The 25,000-nt window shown below is 33.7% G+C and overlaps 1 protein-coding gene across 1 annotated transcript in view; it reads right to left on the minus strand.

Moving 5' to 3' along the window:
- Window positions 1–1,150: 1,150 nt before the first annotated feature.
- The window catches only part of LOC106879044 (multiple PDZ domain protein), an 862,020-nt gene continuing 838,170 nt past the window's right edge, over window positions 1,151–25,000 (minus strand). The window contains exons 37-40 of the mRNA XM_089340722.1: window positions 18,516–18,685; window positions 17,451–17,565; window positions 6,271–6,376; window positions 1,151–3,046 (exon numbers count right to left, since the gene is read on the minus strand). Coding sequence (XP_089196848.1) covers window positions 2,770–3,046; window positions 6,271–6,376; window positions 17,451–17,565; window positions 18,516–18,685 — 668 coding nt within the window. The 3' untranslated portion in view covers window positions 1,151–2,769. The remainder of the gene's footprint in view (window positions 3,047–6,270; window positions 6,377–17,450; window positions 17,566–18,515; window positions 18,686–25,000) is intronic.

Genomic DNA, 25,000 nt, shown 5'->3' on the forward strand with positions numbered 1-25,000 from the left:
CATTGTCAAGGGTACACAAGAGAAATGAAATGTTATTTAACACAAAGTAAAACCTGGCAACTGAAAGCTTTCTTCATGCTCATATATGTATGTATGTGTGTGTGTGTGTGTGTGTGTGTGTGTGTGTGTATGTATGTATGTATGTATGTATCAGAGATCTGCTTTCCTGGCAAGTGATTGAATCTAGGATTGTATTTTGAAACTAAAACAATTACAGCATAGAAGATACATATTAGCCACTCAGATACACACAAAAGCTGCTAACTTCACTTAAACATTTATTATTTAGTGCAATGAAAATTTTGACACCAAATAATAGATGTTTAAGTGAAGTTAACAGTTTTTGTGTGCTTCTGAATGACTAATATGCATCTTTCATGCTTTAATCATTATATTCTGCACTTTAACCTAAAGTCTGTGGTTATGCTGGGACACTATCAGTGCATAACTTGTTAATTTCTAAGTGACACTCTGTGCCAGCAACAATTAATAATCTAAATCAGAATTTATAGAAAATTGATAATTTCAGACTGAGATTCTATGAACTCACCTATATAATTTTTTAAAAGTGTGGCTTGTGTCTGTATTTCTTTGGGCAATGAGATGCTGTGAAGTGTTATTTATATTTTTACACAACAGTATTAGTGACACAGTTGCTGTGAAATGGTGTTAACCCTTTTGATACTAACCTGCCTGAGATTGCCACTGGTCTTTTGATACAAACCTCCTGCTTTAAAGTGATTTAAATTAAGACCTTCTTCCATCAAAATTTCTTGTTGATTTATGCTTCAGACACCAGCTTAATAATAAGTTATTTTACTAAATTCATTATTTTAAAAATTAATTGGAATAAAGGCAGTGTATTTCAATATAAATATGGAAACAAAAGGGTTAAATATTGTGTGTTTGTATGCTGTAACTCACCTGAGACTGTTCCCTAGTTCTACGATACAAACTTCCTATTTTAAAGTGATATAAAGTAAAACCTTCCATCAAAATTTTCTCTAATTTATGCTCCAAACACCAGTTTAATAATGATAAATTTACTTAACTAAATTCTTCATTATTTTCAAATTTAATTGAAACAAAATGTATTTCAACAGAATATTGTAACAAAAGGGTGAATTATAAAAATGAAAACAAAGCTCAGTTATTTTAAAATACAAACAAATATATTCACATATACTGGTTATGTTTTGTTTTACAGAAAACAGGTAACATTTTTTTATTATTTTAATAAAAAAAACCCAAACAAATAGAAAACAATATATATAAAGAAAAAAACAAGTAAAGAAAAATAGTTACCTGGTTTGAATGAAGATGGAGGTGGTGGTGGGGAAATTAAAAAGACGACTAAAATGATGAAATAAGGAAGAAAATATATTTAAAAACAAAATCCCAACAACTCCAACCCCAATTTAAAATTAATATTAAACGACAGGCACTAAGATAGGATAAAGAGATCCCAAGAACTTTTCAACAGAATCCATGTGTTATCCATATGTAAAGAATTTAATTGAAACTTTGTAAATTTTAATTATTATTACTTTTTTTCATTTCTTTTGGAATCTACTCTTCTTTTGAGAAGTTTTATCCTTCTACCCACAACCTGGCAGTTTTTTTCCCCCCCATATCAATTTTTTGAGTTTGAAAACTCAATGAAGAAATTGTTCAAATTATATTTCTTCTCTTAAAATTAGAATTTTTTTTTGTTTTTAAAAAAATTTATTGAAAGTATTAATAGTTTCTTCTGGGGATCAAAAAAAAAAAATAAAAGATAAGGTTGGAATCGATTAGTAATAACTATTAGAAATTTTTTTAAAATAATGAATAAATTAGAAAAAATGGCTGCTACCATGATTTCATTTAAGGAAATTGAAATTTATATATAATAAAATAGAAGGGTTTGGATGGGGTGGGACTGGAGGTCTGATGTGGTGGGTAGAGTGTGGAGGAAAGAGAACCAGAAGAACATTGCAATGTTTCATGGTACATGTATCTTATTCTAGAGGATATTGCAATTTAGGAAAGTTAAAATATAGATAATTACTCAATCTTGAAAATGTGATATAGGCTATCTGAAAAAAAAAGCAAAATAAAAAACCCAAGAAGACCCTCAAAAAGACCCTGATCAACACAATTGCCAGTTATTAACAGGAATATCTTGTCATCAACTAAACCGATAAATGGTAAAAGTTCCATATTTCTCTTTATTTCATTGTTTCTTTTTCAAGTTCATTTTGTTTCTCTTCTCTTGTGTTGTTTGTTTATTATTATTATTATTATTATTATTATTATTATTATTATTATTATTATTTTTACCTTAGAATTTATAAATTATCTTTGGTAACAAAAGTGAAGTCAAATGAGCCTAGAAAATATTCCAGTGGATGACAAAATTAAATTTCTTTTTTTTGTGACCCTTTTTTTTAGCTTTTTTTTGTTTTTAATATTTTTACAATTTTAGAGTTAAATTATTAAAATTTATCGCCAACATAAAATGCATATTCCGGATATTTGTCTTTCAAATAAAATTTTAAAACATTTTTTCTCCATTTTTTTTTTTTTAGTTAATATGTGAATAATTTTTAATTTTTCTATTGTTGATTTCTCCATTGGTTATTTTCCCCTCCCCCACTAAAACATATAAAGCATGGTCCATAATGTTCCAAACAAATGGATATTTCTTCACATTTTTCTGTATGCGTGTGTGTGCATGTGTGTATATATATATATATATATATATATATATATATAATGCTTTATCTTTTAGGAGGTGATTGTGAGTGTAACTTTCCCTTGTGCATTCTTCAAAATGGAAACTGCTTCTTCATGAGTAACACCATCGAGGTTGACTCCATTTACTGTATGAATTCTGTCTCCACGCTTCAGTTGCCCATCTGCTTCAGCAGCCCCTGTTGCAAACACTGTTTTCACATAGATTGGTAAATCACCATGTGGGCTGCCTCGACCGCCAACTATTGAAAATCCTAAACCTTCTGATCCTCGTTCCAACACAATTAACCGTACTTTCTGATCATCCAATCTGAAACATGAACAAAAGCAACTATTAGTTACATAATTTCTTTACTTCAGAGATGAGTTATTATTACTATATTAGTAAGGTGGCGGGCTGGCAGAATCGTCAGCATGCCAGGTGAAATGCTTAGCGGTATTTTGTCTGCTGTTATCTTTGTTATGTTCAAATTTGGCTGTTGACTTTTGCCTCTCATCCTTTCGGGGTCGATAAATTAAGTACCAGTTGCGTACTGGGGTTGATCTAATTGACTGGCCCCCTCCCCCAAAATTTCAGGTCTTGTGCCTAGAGTAGAAAAAATTATTAGTATATTAGTATTACAGGGAATCACAGCACAAGTGTTTTCATTGTGACACCTAGAAGTGGCCAAAATGGAGTTCCTCCAAAGGGTCTCTGAAGTAATGTTATTCAACAAGATGCATAGCTCAATGATCAAGGAGTATCTCCAAGTTAAGTCACTATTTCTCTGCATTGAAAGATCACAGTTCTGGTACTACAGACATGATTAGAATGTTGCAAGAAAGAATCACAAGATGAATTCTCCAAGCTGAGCCAACTGGCAGGAGACCTAAGGGTAGACCAAGAATGAGATGTTTGGATAACAATGTCTCTGGTAAACCTGCTGGAAAGTTTAATGATGGTTACTTCTGATAGAACTTTATAGAGGAGGTACCTGGGGACTCAAACCCCAACAACCCTCCTAGGAATAGTGGGCTGAAAGGATAGCTGGATGGATTGAGTTAATACTATTTTCAGTTATTCAAAATTTATTTTGGTCTCATAAATAATTATCCATGAGTTACAAACCTCTTGCTGTTCAGATGGTACCAGAAATTAAAAATAAATATTTTCTTTTCATTCATTTGTTCTAATGTCTGTCTTTTTTTTTCATGCTACTAGGAGTTAGATGAGTGCATATTTATTGAGGTTTTGTTTTACAGCAGCATGGTTAGGGGAACTATAATACACAAGAGTAAACTGAGATATTTGATCATCAATAGGCTGTGTGGTAAGTAGCCTGCTTACCAATCACATGGTTTTGGGTTCAGTGGATTTGGTAGAAGGAAACTGGAAGAAGCCTGTTGTGTGTGTGTATATATATATATATCATCATCATCATCATCATCGTTTAACGTCCGCTTTCCATGCTAGCATGGGTTGGACGATTTGACTGAGGACTGGTGAAACCGGATGGCAACACCAGGCTCCAGTCTGATTTGGCAGAGTTTCTACAGCTGGATGCCCTTCCTAACGCCAACCACTCAGAGAGTGTAGTGGGTGCTTTTACGTGTCACCCGCACGAAAACGGCCACGCTCGAAATGGTGTCTTTTATGTGCCACCCGCACAAGCCAGTCCAGGGGCACTGGCAACGATCTCGCTCGAAAATCCTACAGGAGCCAGTCAGGCGGTACTGGCAACGGCCACGATATATATATATATGTGTGTGTGTGTGTGTGTGTATGTATGTATGTGTGAAGGTGCATGGCTCAGTGGTTAAAGCATTGAGCTTACGATTGTGAGGTTGTCAGTTCGAATCCTGGACCGTGCTACGTGTTGTATTCTTGAGCAAGACACTCAATTTCACATTGCTCCAGTTCACTCAGCTGTAGAAATGAGTTGCGACGCCAGAGGTGCCAAGCTGTATCGGCCTTTGCCTTTCCCTTGGATAACACTGGTGGTGTGGAGAGGGGAGACTGGTATGCATGGGCGACTGCTGATCTTCCATAAACAACCTTGCCCGGACTTGTGCCTGGGAGGGGAACTTTCTAGGTGCAATCCCAGGGTCAGTCATGACCGAAGGGGGTCTCAGTACAGCAGCAGCAGCAACATATGTGTGTGTGTGTGTATATGTGTGTGTGTCTGTGTTTGTCTCCCTCAACATCACTTGACAACCGATGCTGGTGCGTTTACGTCCCTGTAACTTAGTGGTTTGGCAAAAGACCGATAGAATAAGTACTAGGCTTACAAAGAATAAGTTCTGGGGTTGATTTGCTAGACTAAAGGCAGTGCTCCAGCATGGCCGCAGTCAAAATGACTGAAACAAGTAAGAGAATAAAAGAATAATACCAACGAGCACCCTAAATTCTTCATTGACCTTATTGCCAACACTCACTTTACTGACTGCATCTTTGAAAATGGTTTGCACCACTCTCATAAGCCATTCATCTACATCTTTTTTAATGACCACCAGACTGCAGATCATGGTATTCTGTCAGAGGCTTTCTCCAAATCAACAAATGCTAAGTACAGTGGATTACTTGTAGCTAAGAATTTCTTTGCAAATGTTTCACAAAGAAGAGGGCATCAGTAGAATCCTGACTTGGTACAAATCTAAACAGCATCTCAACTTCAGTGGTACCCCTACTTGCTACAAATTTGAACAAACTCTCATCTGAATTAATTTTCTTCCTAATTAATTGTGCTTAAGCTCTTTCCCAACATGGTCTGACAGTTTGATACCTCTGTAGTTACTTCTTTCTAGAATGTCTCTTCCTTGTAGTTGTTGAAAATAATATTATTTTGCCAGTCTCTAAGTATTGACTAAGACAATAACTATCTTGAACCCAACATACTTTGCCAATAGCTTTCCTTGCCTCCACTTAATCTTTAGTACACTGTATTTTTTCTAGATTTGTTTCTCCTGCCACTGTTCTGTTACTGCAAAGGAGAGAACTCAATATGGAGACATGATGCATCTACAGTGTGCTAAAGGTTAAAGTGGAGGGAAGTTATGGAAAAGGAAAACTGAGGAAGACATGGGATGAAGTACTGAAGGCTGATCTCAAAATGCTGAGCCTTATAAAGATGAGAGGGCCAAGGTATGTGCCATATTGCTGTACTCAAGAAGGCCAACCCACTACAAGATGCCATGTTAAAAGCATTGGTGTGGGTGGTGGTGTCATGTAAAAAGCACTGGTGATGGTGTCACATAAAAAGTACCGAGTAAACTCAGTCAAATGGTTGTCGTTAGGAAGGGCATCCAGCTGTAGAAACCAAGCAATGGAACTTGGTGTGGCCCTTGGCTTTGCCAGTCCCTGTCAAGCCATCTAACCCATGCTAATATGGAAAATGGATGTCAAATGTGGTTGATGATGATGACAAACCAACTTATTCCACTTTCAAACAGATAGGACGAGGGTTGGGAGGGGGGGAAAATACAATCATAAGTTACAGTTAAAAAAGAATTAGATAAAAAAATAAATGTTGGAAAGAGGAAACTGTTTCTACTTACTGATGACTCTCTAAAAGTTCTTCAATGGCTTCGTCAGTGAACGATGCTGTTTCACTAGGTGGATGTGAAGGTGAACGACCATTAACGTTCACTTTTCTATCTTCTCCTGAAAGTAAACAATTACAAAAAAGTATATGAGTGAGGTGTTTATCTTCATATGGAAGAAGACAGGACCCAAGACCCTTTACAGGGCCTCTGATACTGATGCTTGCAACAGAGTGGACCCTGTAAAAGACATTCAAAAGCCAGGTGCTGTTAAACAACATGATGAATTAAATCCACTACTTATGTAGGCTATGGTAGGACTTGAACTGACAATACCAAGAGCCAGAACTAATATTACATGGCATTCTGTCTGATGCTCTACCATCCAAGACTGGTATTCTACTTTATCAACCTTGAAAGAATGAAAGGCATTGGTGGGATTTGAACTAAGAACACTGGAATGAATACCACAAGGTATTTTGTCCAGTGCTCTAACAACTCTACCAATGAGCTGCTTATAAATAAATATTAGAATTAGAACTGGTTAAGTTAATGAAAGGGCTCTACATGGTTGCATGATGACTGGCTAGAAACAGCAGCCATGTCTTCTTTCAATCACATTTTATTGTTTCAGAAAAGAAAGACATATTGAATAATGATACATTATATTTAGGCAAAACAAAAGGTTGGAGGGAGGTGATTGGTTACAGCTGGAATGCTTTTGGTCATAAGTCAGCTCAATCAAACAATCTCTAGTGGTCAATCACAACAGTTATTATTATTATTATTATTTCAGTGGTCAAATTTTTACTGTATTCTTTCACTGCATGACCAAATGTAGGTTTTGATCTGGGTGAATGCAGTATTTAGTTTTATTTTAGTGTTTCCCTGCTCTATTGAACTATTGTCACACAATGTATGCGCAGATATTAATAGTGCTACTATCTATAATATCATTAATATTCTACAAATACTATATATATATATATATATATATACATATATATATATATATGTATATATATATATATATATATATATATATATATATGTATATATATATATATGATATGCTTGAGAAGACCTGTTGAGTGAAGTAAAACCAATATCATAGCTGTGGCCAGTGCCTCCTGACTGGCTCCCATGCTGGTGGCACGTAAAAAGCACCATACGAACGTGGTCCATGCCAGGTCTACCCGAGTGGCTCCCGTGCTGGTGGCACGTAAAAAGCACCATACGAACGTGGTCCATGCCAGGTCTGCCTGAGTGGCTCCTGTGCTGGTGGCACGTAAAAAGCACCATCCAAAGTTGGCTGATGCCAGTACCCACTGACTGGCCCCCATGCCAGTGGAATGTAAAAAGCACCCACTACACTCTCGAAGTGGCTGGTGTTAGGAAGGGCATCTAGCTGTAGAAACATTGCCAGATAAGAGCCTGGTGTAGCCACTGGCTCTCCAGACCTCAGTCAAACCATCCAACCCATGCCAGCATGGAAAACAGACGTTAAACAATAATGATGATATATAATATATATATATATATATAATTCATTTGTTAAATTGTATACATGACTATGAACTAAATGGAGTGAAAGCCATGCAGGAGTGGTAAAGGGAATGGTGGTAGTGATGATGATGTGATAGTGATGCTAATGATGATGTGATGATGGTGGTGGTAATGATGATGATCATGGAGATTGGAATGCAGAGGTTATGAATCATAGTGGACAACATGCTGTCATCTTAGACAAGTTTCTTAATGCTTCACACACTACTCTTTAGTAATCTTGTAACATAATTTGTATGATGATGTACTCACAGAAAACAATGTAAAACCCACTATTATCTGTTTGTGTATGTATGTGTGCATACATGTTCATGGCTACATGGCTAAGAGGTTAAAAAATTTACATCTCACTACTCTGCATAACACCTTGGGCAAGTGTTTTCACTCACAGCCTGTGTCCAACACAAGCATTGTGACTAAAACTGGCTAGATGGAAAATGTGTAGATTGCACTATCAGATGGATGGCACCAAAGTCTCTATGACACATTGTACCTTGTTGCACAGATTTTGTCTGGGGTTTATGTTAAGGCTACAAGTATCTGTGAAATCAGTTGCCCATTGGACACTGTAAAACAGGAAGTAGGCAGTTCAACTGTTCAGAATATACAATGTGACATAGCTGAACCTTTTAAATTTCTGGTACAATACATTTGATGTGTTGAGTTTCTGTACAGTTTCCATCTACCTAAATTCATTCACAAGCCTTAGGTTAGCTCGAAACTATTGGAAAGGTACTTTCCAAGATGCCATGTGGTTGTACTGAACTGGAGATCTAATGGTTGTGAAATGAACTTCTTAACCAGATAGGTGCAGGCATGGCTGTGTGGTAAGAAGCTTGCTTCCCAACCCCATAGTTCTGGGTTCAGCCTCACTGTGTAGAACCTTGGACAGGTATTTTCTACTATAGCTTTGGGCTAATCAAAGCCTTGTGAGTGGATTTGGCAGACAGAAATTGAAAGAAGCTCATTGTATATATATTTACACACATACACACATATATATATATATATATATATATATATATATATGTTTGTGTGCCTTTGAGTTTGTGTTTGTCCTCCACCACCACTTGACAACCAGTGGTGGTATGTTTACAGCCCCATAACTTAGTGGTTTGGTAAAAGAGACTGATAGAAAAAATACCAGACTTAACAAAAATAAGTACTGGAGTTGATTCATTCAACTAAAAATTCTTCAAAATGGTGCCCCAGCATGGCCATGGTCTAATGACTTTAACATATAAAAGATAAAAGATTCAGCCATGAATGTGTGTGTACATGTATGTTTGGATGTGAGTGTGTATGTGAATGGTTAGATCTCTGTCAGTTTCAATGATAAATATTCAGTTGTCCAATCACTTAATTCATACACTAGTAGCTGAGTATTCCACAGGGTTGTGTAGGTTCAGCATGAATTTTAGGCAGAATCAGTGTAACACTGTGTGTGACAAAGTTGTACCTTCTGAATTAGAGGTACAATCCACCCAAGGCCTTCTATACAGTTTCCATCAATCCAGTATTACACATGAGGTATGAGTCAACCGAAAGATATAGAAAATAATATTTGCCCAAGACACATGGTTACAACAAACTCCTTAACCATTCGACCAAACTCTACCTACCCTATACGATAAGTTGAAATTCACCTACCTATCAAATCAAAGTAACCTTTAGAATGTGCAAAATTTAAACCCCCAAACTCTATTCCTCCTCCTGTGATACTCTCCCAAAATATGCCCCCCATCACCACCACTATACCCAGACTTTTGAGTCTTTGTAATTAGTGTCTTGTTTACATCATTGAATATATTTTGAAACAATGAAATGGGTGGCTCTATGTGGCCACTTGACTTCAAAAAAATAGTAGCCAAACATCCCTCAAATTACATGCCATCTTACTAAAGACCATATTACATAATGTAGTCCTAAATACACAAACCAGGAGATAGATGGGATGGTCATAGCTGGAACATCACCTTTGATTACAGGCCTCACCTGACGTTAAACAACTACAAGCCTCTACTTGCTTGCCTGGTCTGCTAGATATAGCAGCTAAATCTTTCTCACAAAACACTATTATTTTATAAAAGAATGCACATTGGATAATGTAGTCAGAGTTGAAGAAGGTTACACTATTCCTGAAAGAGAAAAGAAGAGACAAAATGTGCTGGTCCCAGCTTGAAGCCTTTTGATCAAGTCTACTCAGTCAGGATTGAGCTGGGGCGAAACATAGAGAACAACTTGCATGCATGTCTTAGTGAGGTTAACTTTTTTTTTTGTTGCAGTGCAGTAGTGCATTTGAAGCAGTGAGCTGCAGTTTAGTTGTAATAATAAAAGTTAAAGAGTGATATCTGCAGTTGTGCTCATTGCTTACCTGGGACTCTCAGTCTACTTCTACTACGACCTAATTAGGATGGCAACAACATAAACAGAATAAATGAATTAATAATAAATAAAGTTTTTTTTTTTGCAAACTTTCCTAATTTTCATCTGTAATATGTACCAGCAGATTCAATGAGAATGTGCTAGTTGCTGTTGTATTTCCACAGTGGAGAACAACTCCTTCAAAATACCAATGTCTTGACCTTTTGTATGTCTCAATAAATGACACCCTAGACCAATGAATCAAACAAAGGGTTTTGGGCTCTTCATGTTCGGATTCAGCAAATAAATTATTTCCCAATGTCAGCCAACTGATAATAAATTATTTTCATGGTAAGTAGAGAGAATCAAAACTATGACACATATTTATTCATAATAGAGTCTGGCAGATTCAAATGTAAATATGCTAATTGCTCTTGTATTACATCATTGGTGAAAAACTTCTTGTATTCATAATACACTCGGTTCATTAGTGTAAGTGAGGAGGGGGATATAATACAACAGCAATTAGTATGTTCACATTCAAATCTGCTGTAAGATATTAAGAATGAATGTCTATATATCATCATTTTGATTCTAGCTATTCTCTGTACACATGAAGATTTATAATTGGTAAGAACACATCAGCAAATAATTTGTTTACTGAATTTTATAAACGAGAGCCAAAAACTACTCGGGTAGTTTTGGTTGAGAGACACACAAGGTTGAAACACTGGTGTCTCAAAATCCCCTTACCCGACATAATTGAGTGTGTTATGGAATACACATTCATCTGAAAGGAGAAGTTATTTTAATTTATATTCGAATCTGCCAGAACTTATTAGCATCTATCATTGGCCTAATTTTCACTGCTCACCATGTACATAATTTATTTCCTAATTTTAAAAAAAAATTATTTTTTTTATACAAACTTTTACTTTTAATATAAATTTTCCAAATAAAGAAGTTGTAAAGTACAGGCTTCTGTTATTTTTTTACATTTGCAATTTGTTGTTTTAAGTGCAAATGAAATTCATAAGGCAAGGATAGATTGTAATGTTTATGGGGAACAAGTTGTGATGATTGGAGAAGGGGAATTTTTCAAAGGTATTTTACAATGAAACTAGAAACATAAAAATCAAAATCTGTGATTTTTGATACTCAGGGATTGTTATTGCTATATGTAAACAAATGACAACAATAATATACCTTCAATAACAACGAAAATAATTATATTAAAATATCTTTAATAGTAGTGGTAGTAGTAGTAAACCTTTCAACTATAGGTAGAAGGCCTGGAATTTTAGGGGAAGTGGCTAGCTGACTACATCAACCCTAGTGCTCAACCGGTACTTGATTCAGGTACAAAGCCAGTAATTTTGAGGTGAAGCAGCTGGTCAATACCACTGGCCCCAGAACTTGATCTGTACTCTATTTTGTATAACCTCAGAGGGATGAAAGGCAAAGCTGATCCAGGTGGGATTTGAACTCAAAACATAAAGAGCCAGAAGAAATACTGCTAAGCATTTTATCCAACATTCTGCCACTCATTGCCTTAACAACAACAACAGAATTTTTAATTAATATAAGTAATAATAACGATGTCAACCTAGAGAACTGAAGGAAATACTGCTTAGCATTTTTGCCTGAAGCACTAATGCTAGCAGTAATAATAACAACAACAAATGCCCCTATTTTGTTGTTATTATTAAGGTGGCATTAACTGATCTAAACAAATGCCTAGTGGCATTTCTACCAGTTTTGTGTATTGAGCTCAAATTTGCCTTTCATCCTTTTGGGGCTGTTAAAATAAATACCAGTTAAGAGCACTGGGGATCAATGTAACTGACTAGCCTCTCCTCACAAAATTTCAGGCTTTGCACCTGTTGTAGAAAGAATCATTATTATTATTTGTTTTGTTTCAGATTGTCAGATTACCCTTTTGATTAAATGATCAGTTATTAAGAACACAAATACAGAATCTTTAATAATGGAATTAAAAAATAAAACTCAATTTTTTCTTTTGCAATTAAACATATTGACATTTTTCAATTTTTAGATGCAATGAAGAATAAAAAAATTATTGAAATAAAGGAATAAAAACATAATTGTATAACTACAAAATTAAAATAACATAAATTAAATTAAATGATTTTTCCTTCTTTTATTCAAAAGGAACTGAAGATTAAATTGCACAATCAAAGTAATAATAACAACTGTTTCAAATTTTGGCACAAGGCCAGCAATTTTAAAGAGAGTGGGCAAGTCAATTACACTGAATCCCAGTGCTCAACTGGTACTTATTTTATCAGCTTCAAAAGGATGAAAGGCAAAACTGATCTTAGTGGAATTTGAACTCTTAACCTAAAGAGCCAGAAGATATGCCACTAAGCATTTTGACCAATGTGCTAACAATTCTATCAGTTCACTATCTTAATAATAATTATAAGGGTGGCAGGGGATTTTCTGTTTTAAAAGGATTGTCAAACTGCTTCCATCTAAAGCTACTTGCTACAAATTGTGTGTGTTTCATGCAAACAAAATAAAAAAGACAGAAGGTACAAGAGAGGGCAATTACAGAAGATGAATTAAGGTAAGAGGGAGAAAGAAGTTAGAATATGAAGTGTGGTGGGGAGGCAAACAAAGTGATTGGAGTGACAGTGTAGAAGAGCAGGGTGAAGTAGGAGAGACTAATGTTGTAACTAGTAGTGGGAGGAGGGAGAGAGAGGGAAGACTAATTGTAGGAAGTGGTGAGAGAGAAATGGCAGAAGATAATGGGAGAGAGATACAGATAGAGATCACGTTTGATGCTACAAGAGAGAGGATATGATGTGACGAGTAGTTGTAGAGATAATTGACAGTAAGAGAGCATGGTTGTTATTAATGCAACAACAATTGATGAGAGAGAGAGAGAGAGAGAGAGAGAGAGAGAGAATGGCTAGTAGTTCAGATGGCAACAGTAAGAATGATGCCATCAAAACAAATAAATGAGTGGTCTCAGCAAGAGGGCGTGATGGCTGACATTACAGAAGGGTAAGTGGAGAATAATAATAGATTCAATGCTATGCCTTGTTATTCAGGTATTGCGGGGAGGGTAGTGAGATAAGATGGTGGCAGAGGGATATTATAAGGATAGATCCAAATGTTTTCCTTCATTTCAAGGGTGGCATGAAACAGTGAATGTGTAGAGGGGTGATGGGTAGCAGAAGACTAACAACTGGTGATAGGTGTCTGTGTGTGTATGTGTGCGTGAGACAAGGCTAAAGACAGCTCCAAGTTTGAATACAGATGATAAGAGTAGAAATTCTTACACTCAAAATACCTTACATTACTATTTAAGTTCATACACCAAACTTTATGTATACTTCTGGAAATGGACTTATAAATCAAAGCAAGATAGAAGTAGGAAGAGTTAGTAAGTCTTGACAAAATCCAGAAAAGTTGCATTCGTATCTTTGGGATATCAGCACATCCATAATGAATTAATGTAGAAATGTTTATGATAATCAAAAACATGCTTTTATCCAGATTAATTATTATCCAATTTTAAAAGGCTTTTGATTCTATTAAATACAACTTCAGTATCACAGATAAGGACATACAAATAATAATAAATACTACAAAATAAATTACCTTCTGTAACAATAATGTAAATAAAAAATAACAACAACAGAACAATATTAAACTTTTTGGCATAAACATTGGAGTCAGAGACTTAGCAGAAATCTCAAATTGGTTTAAAACTTGATACACAATAAATCCTAATCAGTTTTCCATTGTTATATTTTGGGATGGTAATTTTTTTTTTTTTTGCCAAATAAATATGTGCACTATATATTTGTTCCTCATTTTAGCTTTATTATTGTTCTTATTTTAGTATCCTTTGTCTGAAATGTTTCATCACACATCTTGTAACCTCTTCAGCAACAATCCATCCTTTCCAGAAATATGAATGAGCAGCTTTGGACCAAATGATTCAATACAATCTATAAATCTCAATTCCAACAACTTCACATAAGTTCTCATAAATATACCTACAAATTTAGGTAAGAAAATATAAGCTATATTTAATGATGAAGCCTATTTAAATAGAATAGCCCTATGTGTATAATAACAAACTAGCATCAAGCTGCTTCAAATAAACCATTTAGTTGTCAGAAACAAACAGCTGAGTAAGGCTCATGTGGTATTTAGACAATGTTACAACCCAGATTGAAAACATAATCCTTGTTATTGTAAAACTACACTCTCCCCCAAGACATGCATACAGGAAATTTTTCCGCACAAACTTCCTCAAAACAAGCTATCCAACACTGGCTAAACTTCACTAAAATGCTATCACTCAGTAATAATTCTAATTATCAGAACACAGGCAATATTAGTTCCCTGAAAATAGAACAATAATTCACAGAATGAGAGATCAATAAAACAAAATAGCCTAGTAAAATTTAGTTATCTATGCAGCTACTGTCACATCTAACATAAACGAGAATGGAATAAATTACATTGGAATGAGAGTAAATCAATTTAAGACGAGATATAATCTGCATAAATATATATTTAGAACAGAGTATTTTGAAAATTAATATCATAACCAACACAATTAAAAGTATCTTTCAGACAAAGCAAAACCATATTTAAAATCTAATTCTTTCAGCAGCATGTATGCAAATTTGAAAAGCAAACATTGAAACAAATAGAGTTAATGTTTTCTTGCCATCAAAACAAACATACTTTCTAAGGTATTACAATGGTATCCCACTAATGATACTCTGAACTAGCAATGATATATAACCCATTTTTAAAAGACATTTTAGTGTTTTTCAGCATCTTATAGATCAAATAAGAAATAGGTTCAATTACTTTCCTATATTACCTTGTTTACTCAAAGTTGCTTCTAAATTAATTACTAATAGACCACTCAGCTGCCAAAAATGAGTAGTACCTGTTTTTCAAAGGGCCATCCTTGTCACACGCTATGTCACGCTGAATCTCCCTGAGAACTACGTTAAGGGTACACGTGTTTGTGGAGTGCTCAGCCACTTGCATGTTAATTTTACGAGCAAGCTGTTCCATCAATCGTATCAGCTGGGACACTTGTCGACGCAACTGACGGAGTGCTCCTACTAATAGACCACTTAAACACGTGTGCACAACATCCCATTATGTACCAGCCAATGAGAAACAGCATTTAAAAAATGTGAAACAATGATTGAATTATAACAGTGTATTAATAATAAATTATATAGTTGGAATATGTAATGGTGAAAGTGTAAAATTTATCCTACATTACATGATAAACCATGCGTTAACAAAACTTTGTAGTGTAATGTGAATGCATTATATTCAGCCCTTAACACACAGGTATATACACATATAGACAGTGATGGAAAGAAAAATTATACAGGTGGCAGTACTCCCTTACTTTTCAGCTCACAGAGGAGGGGCTTACAACACTTAACCTTCATTTCCTCCCAACTTCTGCCTTACAAACATTTGTGAACCTCTATTTCCTATAATGCATATCCATCATGACACACACACAGTGAGGTATCTACAGTCAGTAGGGTCTATGTTCCTAATGTGCAGAACTGAAGGAAATCTAACAAACATCTTACCTTGCTTAATCCTGTCACCAGCTTTTTTTTTTTTTTGTTTTAGTTAAGAAAAAATATATTAATGTTATTTTTTTTACAGCTTCTACATTGTTAAATATATATAGTAAATATATTGTCTCTATATTTGAAATACTTTTTGCATTGTTTTTAGCCTGATTTCTTCATACTATATACATATGTATAAATAGCTATATATATATAAACTAAAATCTGACTAAACGAGACCAATGGAAGAATCTCTACACGTTTACTCAATCTACTGACAATAACAATCAAATCCCACTCAAATTCCATTGCAACATATTTACAAAAAAAAAGGATAACATAGAGCTAGATAGACTGTGACTGTGATAAAACAGTGATATGGTCATGGCTGGATACTTGAAGTATCTCCTGAACTATGTTGATTTATAACTTTCAGGTCATGCAAAAGGCTAGGTTTTGCTTTTCCTCTTCTGACTAATCCCCTGCTCCTCTAAGCAAAATTATTAAAAATATTGTATTTTGAGAACAGAATAAGATGTTATGAAATAGTCTGCCTCATGCACACAGGCTAATGAGGCCAGAGTTTATTTGGATATCTGAACATACAAGACATACCAATTAAACACACACACACACACACGCATATACATATACACCTTAAAAACCCATGTAATTTATGCACATTTTTTTGCAAAAATAAAAATAAACTTTAGGTTTGTTGTACTGTTTGCGCCAATTTCAAACATTAAAATGCCTTCTGGCAGCTCTATTGCCATGTTCAAATGCATATTCAACATATTTAATTTCTCCTTTGCAGTAAACAATTCATAAGTTCTGCTCATACTGACAATAGTGGTAATAACAAGTTTTAAAGTTTGCTTGACATTTTATAAGTGTAAAAAGGATTAAAATTTCAATATTCCATATCAAAGGTTCTGACAAGAACAGGTGGAAAAGAATTTTGTTTACATAATCAGTTTGATCAGTCACCTTCCTCTATCAGTTGAGTATAGTGTTAGCCAAACTGATGTTTATTGGTAATTAAACTTAATTTGCAACACCTGTGCATATTTATCAGCTTTGTTTTTGTTGGTAATTCTTATCAACAACTTTTCCTGTTATCATGATTTGAGAAGACATACAGCAGTATGCTAAAGACGGGACAATCTCTTATGGGCAAAAAATGTAAAATAAAGTTTATGATAAATAACACAAACACTTCGTAATTTAATAGCTTTCAATGTGATACCTGTTAAACAGAAATTATTTTTATTTAATGAAAATTTAATAAAATCTAATTATAAGTAAGCGAAATTATGCTAAATACAACTAAACTGAAAACCTTTTTCCCCTGGCTATATCAGCAATTTTGAAAACTCTTAGGTGCAAATTTTACATGAGTAGAAGTTTTTTTTTTAACAAATTTTATCCTGAAAATCAGCTATTTAAATTACACAGGTGCACAATTTACATGGGTTTTTATGGTATTGGTATATGTATGTGTATATATATATATATATATATATATATATATATATATATATATATATATATATATATATATATATATCAGTAGAGAAAATTAAAACACAAAGTATTATATCAGCAATTGTGTTATGGGTAGTGGGGGAAGATAAAAGTATGGAAGAAAATTTGACTACATACCATGGGTTACAGTAAGGATGACAGGGGCAGAGGTGTCCTTCAGCATATTAACCACTTCTGTATGGGTCAAACCCTTAGTTGACATTTCATTGACAGCCAATATCTGGTCACCAATCTAGAGAGATAAAGTAATACATATATATAGGTTTGGCTATGTGGTCAAGAAGTTTGCTTTCCAAACACAAGGTTTTGAGTTCAGTCCCACTGCAAGTGTCTTCTGTTGTAGCCCCAGGTCAACCAAAGCCTTATGAGTTGATTTGTTGGAGGAAAACTACAATAAATCCATTATATATCTATATCTATATCTATATATATATATATATATTCACTAGTCCTCAGTCAAATCGTCCAACCCATGCTACCATGGAAAGCAGATGTTAAATGATGATGATGATGATGATGATATATATGTACGTATGTTTATGTCTTTCTCTTGACATTACAGGGCAGTTGTAAATGAGTGTCACTGTCATACAAGCAGTGCTGTTCATTTCCAATATTCTGCGAGAATATGTCTGGCCATGGGGAAATATTATCTTGCTTGGAAACAAGTGAGGGTTGGTAATAGGAAGGGCATTTAGCTACAGAAAAACTGCCTTGTTAACCTCTGTCTGACCCATGTAAGAATGAAAAAATGAACATTACATTCAATGATGATGATTTTATATATATATATATATATATATATATATATATATATATATATATATGTGCACACAAGCACAAGACAAAGCTTGAATTAAAAGCACAAAGAAGTATGTGTGTGTGTGTGTGTACACACACACACACACACATACATGAGATTGTTTATAAAACATTTAGTTACATTCTTCTTCTGTATATTTCATTAACAAAGTGTAATTATTTATTTAATGAAATAAATTATACAACCAAACTACATTGTCAAATCATCAGAGACATGTAATATTCATATGTAATATTACTGAATTAGTGACATTGTCGTCATCACAGAGTAAGCAACCCTCTGTTTCTATTTAATAGGTTTTTGTGTTTTTAAACAACTGATGTGATTGTTTTAATATGGAATTTTTAATGAAATCTTACCTTCAATTTTTCTGTAAGTGCTGCAGGGCCATTAGCATATAGATTGGTTATAACAACTGGTGTGTCCCCTAGTGTACTGCCAACTCCGCCTGCAATACTCAAACCTAATGAGCCATTGCTGTCATGAGCCACTTCTACTATACGTACATGGGAAATGTCTTCACTGGTAACTACAACCCAAAGTAAGAGAGACAATATCAAAATTATGTACATTTTAACCAGATCAACATTTCATTTCAAAAATAACATCTGAAGGTCATGTTTTAAGGTTTTAAAGTTAACAGTAGTCATGATTTAACATTTAAGGTGAGAAAGTTAAAGACACTTTATGTAAAGACAAGATTATGATTGAAAGACGGTATAATTTCAAAATATTTAAGATTGTAAATTATGTTAGATAGATGACACAGCAAGGTGATAGACATTAAAATTTCCAACTTCTGTGTAGTTGTTTTTTCCAAGGTTCTGAGTTCAAATCATATCATAATCGAATTTGTCATTAATTTCTAATTCCTCCAAAGATCAATAAAATAAAAAGGCCCAGAAAAATCAGTTGTCTTTATAGTTACTGTCACATATAACATTAACCTAAATGTAATAAATTACTTTAGTATGACAGCAAATCAATTTAAGATGAGATACAATCAGTATAAATATATATTAGAACACTCTCAACGAAGATTGATCATAAGTTTAGCAACATATATATATATGGACATATATATATATATATATATATATGGACTTTGAATAACATAACCTACACTATCAATGACACCTTTCTATATATTGTTATATAATTTAATCACATAAATTCCTCTCATAAAAACAAACAAATAAAACAAATAGAGCTACTTGCTTTGTCAAAGGATATTGATATGGACAAGTCTAATTAAATCATAATATTTAAAATGGCTCCTGTTTAGTCACCAGTATTCCCCTTTGGTGACAAAAGACTAATTAAGGCTCTGCAGATGAGAAGATAAAGTTACTATTTATAAGATACAAAACACAATGAGGGTTTTAGAATTTTAATAAAGAAATCTGAATCCCAATAACCATAGTTAAATGTATGTATTCTTGAATGGAAAAGATGTTTTGCTTCTCTAGCATGAAATGGATAAGTTGATAAATCAGGCTGAACAGCTTCTAAGGGTTAAAATGATGTGTGTGTACATACATACATACACACACACACTCCTTCGCAATTTACTCTTATGTGAACATACAATCCTTCTTCTCACCTGTGTGTGTGTGTGCACGCACACACACACTGTTGAAATTAGCTAATCTATCTTGGCTGTTTCACAAAGACCTAACTTCTAGTGGTGGTGTATCAAAAGAAAAATAATAATTAGCATTAATGAATGGAAAATTGCTGCCAAAACTATTTCAGGAATGGGCAGCAGACAATTACCTCATATTAAAGAAGGACTGAGTGATATAATTATATATATATATATATATATATATATATATATATATAACCTGCTTCTCCAACATACTGAGAATTCAGAAATAGCAGTCAAGGAACTACTGATTTCAAAACTACAAATTACTCCAGATTGATAGCGATATTTTTGATACACACAGAACAAAAAACAATAGAGAAGAGTAAAAAACACCTGCCTTTAGTTAATTTAGTACAATTGTTTCACAGTTAAGAGTACATAATACTCTATTCTGATCTTCAGCTAAATATTCTAATAAATTTGTTAATGTCTAAATAACTCACGTTAATCTTGACCATGTGAACATCAATACCACGTGAAGAAGACGTTAAGAAATTTATCGGCCTGTAAGTTCAAAACCTCTTGCCCTAATGAATTTCAATTCAGCGTGTATCAGAAATAGTTCCGTTTAGGAAAGAGACTCGTACGAATTCCTGCGGTATAACTATCCACCTTGGAGTTATTGTTAAAATATAGATATGCTGAATTGAAATTCATTAGGGCAAGAGGTTTTGAACTTACAGGCCGATAAATTTCTTAACGTCTTCTTCACGTGGTATTGATGTTCACATGGTCAAGATTAACGTGAGTTATTTAGACATTAACAAATTTATTAGAATATTTAGCTGAAGATCAGAATAGAGTATTATGTACTCTTAACTGTGAAACAATTGTACTAAATTAACTAAAGGCAGGTGTTTTTTACTCTTCTCTATTGTTTTTTGTTCTGTGTGTATCAAAAATATCGCTATCAATCTGGAGTAATAATTTGTAGTTTTGAAATCAGTAGTTCCTTGACTGCTATTTCTGAATTCTCAGTATGTTGGAGAAGCAGGTTACTGTCAATCCCTATATATTTATAATTATAAATTATTTACCGAAGAAGGTTTTTTTCATACTGAGCTACCCGGCAGAATTGTTAATTATTAATTTTATTACTAATTGATGATTCCCTGCCCTGCATATCTATATTTTAACAATAACTCCAAGGTGGATAGTTATACCGCAGGAATTCGTACGAGTCTCTTTCCTAAACGGAACTATTTCTGATACACGCTGAATTGAAATTCATTAGGGCAAGAGGTTTTGAACTTACAGGCCGATAAATTTCTTAACGTCTTCTTCACGTGGTATTGATGTTCACATGGTCAAGATTAACGTGAGTTATTTAGACATTAACAAATTTATTAGAATATTTAGCTGAAGATCAGAATAGAGTATTATGTACTCTTAACTGTGAAACAATTGTACTAAATTAACTAAAGGCAGGTGTTTTTTACTCTTCTCTATTGTTTTTTGTTCTGTGTGTATCAAAAATATCGCTATCAATCTGGAGTAATAATTTGTAGTTTTGAAATCAGTAGTTCCTTGACTGCTATTTCTGAATTCTCAGTATGTTGGAGAAGCAGGTTACTGTCAATCCCTATATATTTATAATTATAAATTATTTACCGAAGAAGGTTTTTTTCATACTGAGCTACCCGGCAGAATTGTTAATTATTAATTTTATTACTAATTGATGATTCCCTGCCCTGCATATCTATATATATATATATATATATATATATGAGACTAACATATTCATCCTAATGAGTTCATACACTACTTTGTGGAGATTAATAATTTAAGAGATATAGATAGAAGCACAACTGGATTTAAACATGGTGAGACAAGATACTATAACTCTTTAGCATTTAAACTGACCATATCCAGCCCAAATATTCTGCCTGTTTTTTGTTCAAATTAGCCAAATCTGACCTTTCACACCTACCCTACAATACCATTTAAAAAATAAACTATCACATAATTGAAATCTTGAAGTTACAAGATAATGCATGACTTGTGTTTATCACAATTTCTTTCTTTCTCTCTCTCTCTCTCTCTCTCTCTCTCTCATACACACAGTTGTCTAAGAATTCATAAGTCAGAAAAATAGGGCACTTATATATTTCTCAACAGAGTGGGTATGTTTCCAAAACTGTCTTCTCTGAAGAGCATATATATTTAGAGAACCATACAGTTATCTGTTGCAAAACTGATTGGTAAGATTAGCCAAAATAGACCTGGTCGATTAAATAAGTACCAGTTACGCACTGGGGATCGATGTAATCAACTGAAACCTTTTGTCTGTCTTTGTTTGTCCCTTCTATGTTTAGCCCCCTGTGGGCAATAAAGAAATAAATATTATATATTTTGATTAACACACACACACACACAAGCAATGAGTTTTAACCTCTAAGACTCGGGAGTTCAAGGCAGTTAATGCTCCAATCACTAATGCACTCACAAGACACAAAATTTGGGGGTGAGAGTAAATATTGATTAAATGATCATCCAATACATAAGAGGTATGTTTTATTGATCTCTGAAGTACGAAAGGCAAAGACAACTACCTTGACAAAAACTGACTTGAAATCAAAGGAGAGCAGAATAACTGAATATCACAAGGTATTTCTATCTAACATTGTCAATTCTGCAAGTGCACCATCTTTGACAAAATTAATAATATCTTTCTTTTTAACATAAACGAAGACAATTATAATAATTTCTTATTTAGGCATCAAGTCAGCAACTTTAAAAGAAGGTGGCTAATTGAACATATTTTTTCCAATATTTGATTGGTATGTCATATTACTGAACCTTAAAAACTGAAAAGCAAAGCTGACCTTAGTAGGATTTGAACCAGAGATGTGCTTGCTAGTTGCTTGACTGTAACCAGTTCAACATGGCTGACAATATGAGCATCTCAGGTCATAAAAAGTAGTGGGGGAGCATCATAGATGTCTGATGAGAGCAATTCTTTGGGGTTTGAATATTTCACCTTTGGAAATGCGGGTGTTTCATTCATCATCCTTAAACAACCCATTTTCAGGGACCTTTTGAGTGAGATGGGCTCTTGACCTGAAGAAAATTCTAACTGGGCCCTACTTGCAAGATCGTGTACTGCTTACCTTAATATGAGGTCACCATATCATACACAAACACATCCATCCATCCATACATATATAACATATATATATATATATATATATATATATATACACACACACACACATACATACATACATACATGGTGTGATACATGTGCTTAGTGTACCTGTATCAGGTGGGTATCTTGGGCTTTGTATATTTATAACCCAGTGTCATTTTGATGGCATACGTTGTTCTCTCATTCAATAATCATAATAATGATTGTTTCAAATTTTGGCACAAGGCCTGCAATTTTAGGGGGAGAAGTTTAGTTGATTAGATTGGCCCAAGCACTTGACTGGTACTTTATTTTATCAACCCTGAAAAGATGAAAGATAAAGTTGATTTCTAGAATGTGCTAACGATTCTGCCAGGTTGCTGCCTTCTTAACGATAATAAGTATTGTTGAATAAAAATAATAACAATTTCTTACAAATTTAATAATTAACAATAACATTAATAATGATAATACTAATTCCTTCTACTGTAGACACAAGGCCTGAAATGTTGAGGGGAGGCAGGCAGTCAATTACACTGACCCCAGTGTTCAGCTGGTACTTATTTCATTGATCCCGAAAGGATGAAAGACAAAGACTCTATAGGATTTGAACTCAGAACATAAAGATCTAGAAGAAATGCTGCTAAATATTTTGTCCAAGAGGCTAACAATTCTGCCAGCCTGCTGTCTTAAATACTGTTGAATAAAAGTAATAGTTTCTTACAAATTTAATAAAAATTAACAATAACATTAGTAATGACAACAACGACAACAGAAGTTTAATAACTGCAAATTATGATACAAAGCAAGGTTAATTTTGCAATTCTTTGAGTTGAAGTCAAATCAAATGTGATTCTGAAAATAAGTGTAAGAAAATTGCAAAACATAAAAACTGAAAAAAAGGTGAAGAATTTTTGATAATCATGCACTACATGTATACGTATATGTGTGTATGGGTGTGTGTGTATATATATATATGTGTGTGTGTGTGTGTGTGTGTACATATGTTTATATATCATATAACATTATATAGATATAATATGTATATAAACCAACACAAATATACACAAACACATCTATCCATCCATACATATATGTATGTGTGCGTGTATGTATACACATGCTGAAAATCAATGTTTTCATGCAGACAACGCATGGCATGTCCATAGGTAATTACTGTTACAGACAAGAACTAATGAAAATCAACAACTAGCAACAACATGCAACCCAATATGTACATACCAAATTTATTATCATGCAACAGCCACACAGACACACACAGTGTGTGTGTGTATATATATGTATGTATATGTATGTTTATATCTATATATATATACATATATATCTATATATATATATATATATATATATATATATATATATATATATATTTATTTATTTGTATGTATGTATACATACATATATATAAAAGTAACTCTATATCATAGCAAGCCTGATGGTTATTCTACAAGAAATTCAATAACACCCATCAAAACATTCATAGAAAATTAGCTTTCTGAAGACAACATTAGATAGATAGATAGATAGATAGATAGATAGATAGATAGATAGATAGATAGATAGATAGATAGATAGATAGATAGATAGATAGGGTGTGTGTGTGTGTTGGAAGAGGTGATCAACTATAGCCACACACAGACCAATGACACTGATAACTATGGATAAGGGGAAGTTAAAAGATTTATATGGAATAGTGCCATGTGATTACTCAGTAGTGTTGGGTTTATGTAAAGTAACATTATGTAATTATAGTACTGTTGAATTTAGATAGAGTAGTACTGTGTGATTATATAGTTTTGTTGAATGCATGTAGAATAGTCCTATCTAAATTAATTTTGATGAATTATACTTCCTTCCAGCTATTTCATTCCACTAAAATTGATGACAAGGTCCCCATTTTGTAGTTGTGGAACATTTTGTATTAATGAAAGAAATCCTATTTTGCTGATCACACCTGCCATTGTAAGAAAAAACAAAGTTCCCCAAAATATTTAAAAGAAATATTGATTTCAAAATTTGACACAAGGCTAGTAATTTGGGGGCTT

Source organism: Octopus bimaculoides, chromosome 23 (assembly GCF_046866305.1).
Source record: "Octopus bimaculoides isolate indiv1 chromosome 23, ASM4686630v1, whole genome shotgun sequence".
Taxonomy (NCBI): Eukaryota; Metazoa; Mollusca; class Cephalopoda; order Octopoda; family Octopodidae; genus Octopus; species Octopus bimaculoides.